Consider the following 8,655-nt stretch of genomic DNA (forward strand, 5'->3'; position numbering starts at 1 on the left):
ATGTTAAAAAATTAAAATCCCGAGTCTCTTCAATCATGACGATACTAGCCGGGTAAATTTTTCTTTCCAAAACTGTATTATTGATTCTAACAACATTTTTCAAACGTTGATATCGAGCAGAAAATAAAATATTATTAAATCCAGTCACATCGAAAATAAATAAAGAAGAATAACTGTCACTTAAAAATGATATTTCACTACCACTCCAGTTGCCAAACATCATGATATATTTTTCTGCCACGTACGGATTAAGTATACAATTACCAAGAACAAATTTCTGAAAAGTAATTAAATTACAGTACTTTTCATGCAGTTCACAAAATGCATACCATTCTGATTGCAAATCCATTTTCAGAATCACTACTGCGCTTATCGCGTTGAAATTTTTTCCGATAGTGTATTGACGATTGCAAAGTTATTTCGAAGGTTTCGATTGTTTGAAAGTAAACAAAAAAGATCCAAAATTTCATCGTATCAACGCAAGTAAAGTTTTCAATGAAAAGTTTGCTCATTTTCTGGGTACATCATGTTTTATGATTGCAATCAGTATGCAGTGTAGTTTGAATTATGGAGAACTGATAAATATATCTACAAGCTTTACAAGCTACTCTACTCTACAAGCTTGTTTTCACAGAACAAGTTCATCCTTTTTCGTTAATAAAAAATGATGCAAATTATGGAAAATTAAAAAATTTAAAACAATACTGCCACGCATGAAACTTATCGGTAAAGAATTTTCGCAAAATTTACTTTAGAATGTTGTATCGATATTGTGTGAGGTGTGCTCTTCGATTCTGATAGCTGCAGGAGCCAACCAGCTAACATTTCATGAGGAGCAATAATGAACAGAATTTGAAATCTGGTTCAAAGTGAAAGTACCGTCATGACAGAGAACAAAAGTGTAACGATAGTTGATAGCACAAAGTTTAAATAAAACACAATCATAATGGCACAACTTTTATTCAAATTTTAGTAAAACTGGTCCTTGAACAGATATAAGTTTCTGTACTCATTTACAATTATCAAGAAAAAAGTTTTTTTTATGTTTCACTAAAGAGATATATGATATTCTCTGGCGAACTATTCAAAGTATATGACTGCAATGATTTCAAGATATTCGTATAAGTAATCAATTATTCATTCAATCACTGACGTGAAATTGGAGGCAAACGCGCATATAGTCGATTATGAAAAAAAAATTGAAAGATGTTTAAAAAGTTAATGGCAAAGCAAATCATTATAAAAAAGGTATAACAAATTATTATTTTACAATTAACTCGTCAAATTGTGTAAAATATAAATTAGCTGCAATTCAACTTTTTTGAGTTTCATTCTTAATATTTCGAGAGTCAATAAATTATAATATAGACTAATAGAATTCGCCTTTGAAAAAAACTTATACTTTTCGGTAATTTTGGTTCTTAATGTCACAGACTGCTTTTTGTTAAGTAATCAAATTCCTTTAATCCTTCAATTTCTTCTCACATTTTTTGCGGGCGAAATTTTAACGATCCTTATGTAATATTTTTAAGTGAGTGAGCAAATTCGATTTTTGTCCAAATTTCTTGTCGCATTTTTCGCATGCGTAATCTTTCTGACCTTCATGTACTGTCTTTTTGTGGCCGAGTAAATGCTGTTTATAACCAAATTTCTTCTCGCATCTGTCGCATTCGTAATCTTTACGACCTTCGTGAACTATTTGTTGATGTCTTCTCAAATTTCTTTTATCCCCAAATTTCATCTCGCACTTGTCGCAAGAGTAATCTCTGCGACCTAAGTGAACAAATTTTACATGTTTTATCAAATTGCTTTGAGTTCCGAATTTTTTATCGCACTTGTCACATGTCACATCTTTACGACCTTCGTGAACTGTAATTTGGTGCCTGAGCAAATGCGTTTTGTATCCAAATTTCTTCTCACATTTGTCACACGCGAAATCTTTGCGACCATCGTGTACTGTTTTTTGGTGCTCTAGCAAATGTGATTTTTGACCATATTTTTTTTCGCATTTATCGCATGCAAAATCTTTGCGGCCTTCGTGTACTGTCTCTTGGTGGACAAGCAAATGCTGTTTCAGTCCAAATTTTTTCTGGCACTTATCGCAGGAGTAATCTCTGCGACCTTCGTGTAATGTTCTTTGGTGCGTCAACAAAACTGTTTTATATCCAAATTTCTTCTCACAACTGTCGCACGCAAAGTCGTTGCCATCATTGTGAACGATATTCTGATGTCTGATAAAATTTACTCTTCTTCCAAATTTCTTCTTGCATCGGTCGCATATGTAATCTTTACGACCTTCGTGTACTGTTTTTTGATGCCTGATTAAATCCGATTCAAGTCCAAATTTTTTCTCGCAATCATCACATGCGTAATCTTTGCGACCTTCGTGTACTATTTTTTGGTGTCTAATCAAATTCACTTTTTTCCCAAATTTCTTCTCACAATTGTCGCACGCAAAATCTTTGCAACCCTCGTGTACTGTATTTTGGTGTCTAATCAAAAATCTCTGGTGTCCAAATTTTTTCTCGCATTCATCGCAAACGTGATCTTTGTTTTTTTCATGGGCTGCTGTTATGGGCGAGAGCGAACTCCTTTTATATCCACATTTCCTTCCGGAATCGTCACGCAAGTTATCTTTGAAGACGTTGTGTACTGCCTTCAGGTGAAATAACAAATGCGATTTTTTAATAAATTTTTCTCCGCAATTGTTACAGGCAAAATCATTGCGACCCTCATGAACTCTCCTAATGTGTGCGAGCAAACTATGTTTATTTCCGAATCTCTTGGCGCACTTTTCACATAAGTAATCTTTAAAAACTTCGTGGAATATTTTTTTGTGCTTGTGTAAACTAGATTTATTTTCAAATTTTCTCTCGCACTTGTTGCATGAGAGATCTTCTTGTTTTTGGTGAACTAATTTCTGATGTGTGAACAAACTCGATTTTTTCACAAATTTTTTCTCGCACTGATCGCATGGAAAATCTTTGAGGCTTTTGTGTTCTGATATTTGGTGTCTTCTTAAATGACTTCGGAACTCAAATTTCTGTTCGCACTTGTCGCATGAGTAATCATTTTGTTCATGATGAATTGTGTCTCGCAGGGTTATCATGTTCGATTCTAGTGTAAATGCTTCCTGGCCAGTAACCTTAACGCGTTTTTGTCGTCTAAAAGCAGTGTCTTGTTTACTCAAATTATTTTTTGAAACTATTTAGTAGAAATTAAAATTATCACATGAATTATTTCATGATAAGTAAAATTTATCTTTTGGTTTTATGACTTGTTTCATCGGGAAAGATAACATTCAAACTAATTTGATTTTACTGTACACATAATCAGTATTATATGGGTAATTTCCAAATCGTTTACGAACATATTGTTTACAATTGAATTACGATTCATCAGTTTATACTTAGATCCTTCTAAATTTGAACAACATTACAATTTAAACTTGGCAACGATTTCTTTGGAGAATTTTCTTGCCTTCTAAAACTAAGTGCTACAAAACATTCTCCGTGGCGTCAAGTAGTATCATAGAAAATTTTAATATTTATTCCTCAATCTGGCGCCCACATAATATCACATGAGTGGGTGACACCATTATGCATCGAATCGATTTGGGTTTGGAGATTAAATTTATTTGAAAATGAATTGCTGCCAATATCACATGACAGGGTGACGCCATTATGCACCATACCCATGTGGGTTTTGAGATAATTTTTAGTTTTGAACGACTTTTGGCATACTTTGCATGCATGAGTGACATATATTATGTACCGCACCTATATGGGTCTTCAGATTAAACTTTTGTGAACATAACTTTCCGCATTTATCACATGCATAATTCGTACCATTATGCAATGTATCTACGTGGGTTTTCAAATTACACTTTTTAGAAAACGACTTTCCGCGTGTACCACATGTGTGTGTGACAATATTATGGACAGTATCGATATAGGTCTGGAGGAAATATTTTGTTCTAAATGTCTTTTGGCATATATCACATGGACGGATGATACCCATGTGCGCTAAATCAATGTGTTTTTTGAGATAACCTTTTTGTGTAAAGTTCTTGCCGCACATATCACATGTATATATTTGACACCATTGTGCCTTGAATGGATATTTTGATTGAGATTACTTTTATAGTCCAGTCAAGTTAAAAATTTTCTGGTAAAAATTAATGACAGGACCGGACCATATGGGATATGTTGGTCTTGATGAGTACAACAAGTACCCCCAGCTGCGTAACTTTTTGAGTTGCTGTTGGGGTAGGGGGATGATTAGAAGGCCGGAAAAATATTAGCTAATTTTCGCTTCTGTAGTTTTTCCATGAACAGCGATCGAAATAAAGTTCAAATAAAAGTTATAGCGATTAATTAGACCTTTAATTTGAGCCCAACCAAGATTGATTACTTTAACTATTTACCGAGAAAAATGCAAAAAACCCTCTAAAATGACCATTTTTTCATTTGCATTTAATATAAACAATTTCAATTCAATCAGAACTTACAATACATTAAAATGTAGGATTTTTCATGACAAAAACAATGAACTTTTAAAAGTTACATATATTGGGTTTTATGAGGCAGAAAAAATACAGAAAAATATCGAACATTTATTAAAATAGCCCATAAAGTTGAATCCCAGATCAACGAAACTGTAATACGACGGCGATGTAGGATACGGCTGTTTTGATTATCTGAAATTAATTCATTAAGGTAACTTTGTTAACTATTTAAAAATAGCTTTTAAACGAATAAAAAAATTTATGAAGAATTACCGAGGCGAAGTTTTGAACATTCATAATGTACAATCCACCTGCTGTGTAATAACTAGGTCGAATGGTTCTCCCCATGAAAAACAGGATCAATTTTTTGGATTTAATGGGTAAAACATGCCAATCGGTTAGCATCCTTGAAAAAAACACAATTCATTATAAACGATTCGGAAAATTTAATCGTGCGTAAAAACATTTTATAACTCTGCGTGACATAAGTTCATGGACCATTAAGCATCAGAAGTGCTTGCTGCGCTCGGATTCAAAACCACGCCGTACCATAATGGTACTTTATGATACAAGAGCCATAAGTAACACTTTCTGACATGGCGTAACTTAGGGCCCAAGCGTAGCAAAGGTTCTTATAGACGTATAAAAAAGTTCATAACCCCTTTTTCAAGTCATAATAGTCGCAGGTTCTGGCCACAAACGTGAACTTATGCAATGTAGAGCTATAAAGTATCTGGCACTTGTATCTTTAATTACTATTACGTACGGAAAGTTAAATAACTCGGTGCTGGCATTTATTACGAGCTCACCAAGCAAACATAAAATAAATAATTGAAAAAGATAACCCATGGTAAGTATTACTACTCGGAACAAATCTGCATAAGCGTCCATGCGAATCAACAACTGATTTAATAATTTTTCGTAAATGAATTTCATTTAATTTACATCAATCTATGTAAAACATGATCTGTTAAATAATTGACGATACTCACCGCTATTGAGCCGAAACTAATCATAAAAATGGTACCGCCCAGTCCGGCAAAAAATTGCAAACTATTCGCCTCATCGGTCAATTGTAAAAACCTATGAAACAGTGAATTATTTATTTATTTATTTTTGTAGAAAAAGCACCTTGGACCTAACTCAACTGTATAGCATCCTTGTGCAATTGCACAGCCTTTATCAAAATTCCATATGACTTTTGTTCAGAACTTTCCTGTGCAACCAAAACCGCTTGACGGATTCTCTGCCTATATAAACGATTTCTCAACGTTACGATTCGAGCATTTATAGGAATTTGAATTTGTAACGACTCACTTGACGACCTCGAAGATCGCGAGTATCTGGAAAACGACGAGCAAGAAGGTCGCGTCGGTGGCAATGAAGACCGCTGCGGTGGTCGTCCCCGTTAAACTATAATGCACCCACAGATGGCCGGACTTCGTGTAAGGCGTGATGCTGTAATCCGTGTTGATGACAATGATTGCCTCTCGAGACTCGTTCAGCGGCATTATAACGTTCAGTAGAAGAGGGATGAAAGGAAGCTGGGTGACGATTGTGGCGATACACGAAAACGCAACTGGAAAAATGATTTTTAAAAAATCGGCATTCGCGCGTGTGACGATACAATGAATGCGTACTAATGTATATCAAAGACAATCTTTTCGAGATTAGGGCATATTTTTCCAGTATCGAGCGTTCAACCTTATCGGTCGTATTGCGCCAGTTTCTGGCGATCATCCTGTAAATTACTGTAAACTGTGAAAATATTATCATTCACGATATACGATCACTTATCCTGAAGGTGTATCTCTTTGTGAGTTACCTTGGCTCCGGTGGTCGATATGCCAATTAATTTGAAAATCGCCGATGTCGAGTAAACAAACGCAATCATGTTTTCGCAGCAGTAATCCATGTTAGTGCCGCAAAATGTACCTAATGCGTGACTCTACAAAATATATCTTAATCATTTCGCTTGCCTCTCTTTAATCGGTTGTGATACATACAAACAAGATCAAGTTCCAGATTATAACCGAAGCCATTGCGCCTTGCTTAAGGTACTTCAAATATCCAGTTTCCAGTGGCCACAAACCTGTGATAATTTGAAATTTTTTATTCAACGCGAAGTAGTGCAAGTCAAAGAAGTCATCGACTTCGTTTATTTTCATTTCCTCCTCAGCCATGATTCGATTGTAATCGGCGGCTTATCGTATTAGAAATTTCGTTTCGATTTTTAACAAACACCAAGTCCAAAGATCCACTCGTACTTGAGGCACTAAAAAATTGCCCTCAATGCTACCGTTCGGACTATAGACTCGGAACTTCGTGCCCGTGGCGCGTAACACGATCACTTAAGCATTGTTGAGCAAGCGATGAAAAATTCCTGTTCGCATTGACTTTTGACGGTTTGTACGCGCCATACAATGAAGGCCAATGAATAAAAGAGCAAGTTTGTTGGCTCGTAGACTTATTGTTAACTTATTGATTTTTTTTTTCATATTGTTCGATCGGTTACCAAGTAACCGTTATTTGTTTGTTTAGTAATTGTTCCTTTGGCCTGGTCTCTCTTTACACTAGGAGAGATGATCACTTCGGCCAGAGCAGTTGCTAGAGCCATATACTAATAAACTTGAAAAAATACATACATATAATTTAACATACAATTGACATATCTAATATTCTTCAAATGCTCGGAAGAATAATCGTTGAGGCTCGATACTAATTTAACATTGACCAATCAGTGTGCCAAAGGAAAAAACTGCATCATGGTCTTTAAAAAAGATCTGATTGGTAATCATGTATTAAAATTATCATACAACAGAAAGGCTAAAATAATTGAAGTTCATTAAAATGTATGTTCATGCATGTATTTTTTCGAACATTATACCCGATTCTGAGCAGAAATGCACATCGTGGAAGCATATATAATATGTATATTACAGACACATAAGCGTAGCATGGGAAACTGCGGTCTGCCAAAAGAGTTTTCGAAACTTATCTATATCTCGACGTTCGCGCAAGTATACTTATACGCGATGAAACAACCCTACATTGAAACCCTACATTAAAATTCGCCTGGCAACGTCTCAAAACTTTTTTTTGCGCGTCGATAAAAGAGAATGAATAGTATAATACTGCCCTAGTACGCGAGGCACACTGAGAAAGCACTAATGTAAGATAAATTTTTGATAATATTAATTATTTTATACGAATATTTTCGTGAGTTCCTTATTTGTTATTTGATTTTTTTTTCATCAACAGTTTGAATTTCAGATATTTTGTTCGAATAAAAAACATAAAGTAATCAGAAAACTATGTAACTAAAATTGGAAAAGATCGCGCAAATTGGCGAAAAGTTCAATTTGAAATGAGTCTTGATTATCAGAGGCAGCGAAGAAGTATAGGCTTAGTAGTGAGGAGAAACAACGACGTCTTTTTTTTTTGTTTTTTTTTTTATTTTTATTGCAAAAAATAGCATCTATTTAATCTTTTTCAATGAACTATGTATATCTTTTGTGGTTAATTATTCAGGTATCCTGCGTCCCAAGGATTTGTATTCTTTATCATTCTTCAAGGTCTTCGGTTCTTCGAACATCTCATCGAGAATCCCTTTCTCACCTGACTGGGGCCACTTTCGGTTCGCGCAGATAAACCAGTCGCAGTGATCGGGATAATCTGCGAATTTTCAATTTAAAACCGTATAAAATCGTGCAGCAAGTATATAACAAAGTGAACGCGTTCAGCTTACCTCTCTTGCACTCGTAGTAAACCTTAATGAAAAGCTCTAGAACGGGAAAATCGCTGGTTGCGATTTTGTCTGCCATAATCTTCTCGAGAAATGGCACATTAAGCGTGCCATCTTCGTAGATCTGTTCGTACGATGAGAAAAATAATTTTTTTTTCCGATTCATTAATTCCGAAACGTGTGGAAAATATGTATAACACTTACCGCTCCCCCGAGTGACAAGTCGCAATGGAAGAAGCAAGACATGATCTGCGTCTCGTTGTGATCGAGGCTCATATCGCCTGAAATTGATTTAATCACCATGAATAACGATACATCCAAAAATTAAGAAGATGAAACCTGCGATTGACACTCACGTGGATCCTTGCCGTAGTTGTCCAACATACATTCCAACATCATTGTC

The 8,655-nt window shown here is 35.1% G+C and overlaps 1 protein-coding gene across 2 annotated transcripts; it reads right to left on the reverse strand.

The window, feature by feature from the left end:
- Positions 1-4,585: 4,585 nt before the first annotated feature.
- LOC106651535 (odorant receptor 9a-like) lies at positions 4,586-6,795 on the reverse strand. Of its 2 annotated transcripts, none has more exons than XM_014370067.1 (9): positions 6,514-6,795; positions 6,333-6,455; positions 6,148-6,265; positions 5,825-6,086; positions 5,656-5,757; positions 5,500-5,590; positions 5,274-5,410; positions 4,781-4,913; positions 4,586-4,699 (listed from the first exon to the last, which is right to left on the reverse strand). In XM_014370067.1, the coding sequence occupies exons 1-9, from the start codon at positions 6,688-6,690 to the stop codon at positions 4,649-4,651; spliced, it is 1,194 nt and encodes a 397-aa protein (XP_014225553.1). In that variant the 5' UTR covers positions 6,691-6,795; the 3' UTR covers positions 4,586-4,648. The 2 variants fall into 2 exon arrangements, with proteins under 2 accessions (XP_014225553.1, XP_014225554.1); XM_014370068.1 differs by having other exon boundaries at positions 4,669-4,722.
- Between the last annotated feature and the right edge of the window lie 1,860 nt (positions 6,796-8,655).

Source organism: Trichogramma pretiosum, unplaced genomic scaffold (genome assembly GCF_000599845.2).
Source record: "Trichogramma pretiosum strain Unisexual culture from Peru unplaced genomic scaffold, Tpre_2.0 scaffold158, whole genome shotgun sequence".
NCBI lineage: Eukaryota > Metazoa > Arthropoda > Insecta > Hymenoptera > Trichogrammatidae > Trichogramma > Trichogramma pretiosum.

Coding starts and splice junctions, on each gene's coding strand:
- LOC106651535 (XM_014370067.1), bottom strand. CDS start 6,690: ATGGCTGAGGAGGAAATGAAAATAAACGAAGTCGATGACTTCTTTGAC. Junction 6,456..6,513: donor TCTGGAACTTGATCTTGTTT/GTATGTATCACA, acceptor TATATTTTGTAG/AGTCACGCATTAGGTACATT. Junction 6,087..6,147: donor ATTGTCTTTGATATACATTA/GTACGCATTCAT, acceptor TCATTTTTCCAG/TTGCGTTTTCGTGTATCGCC.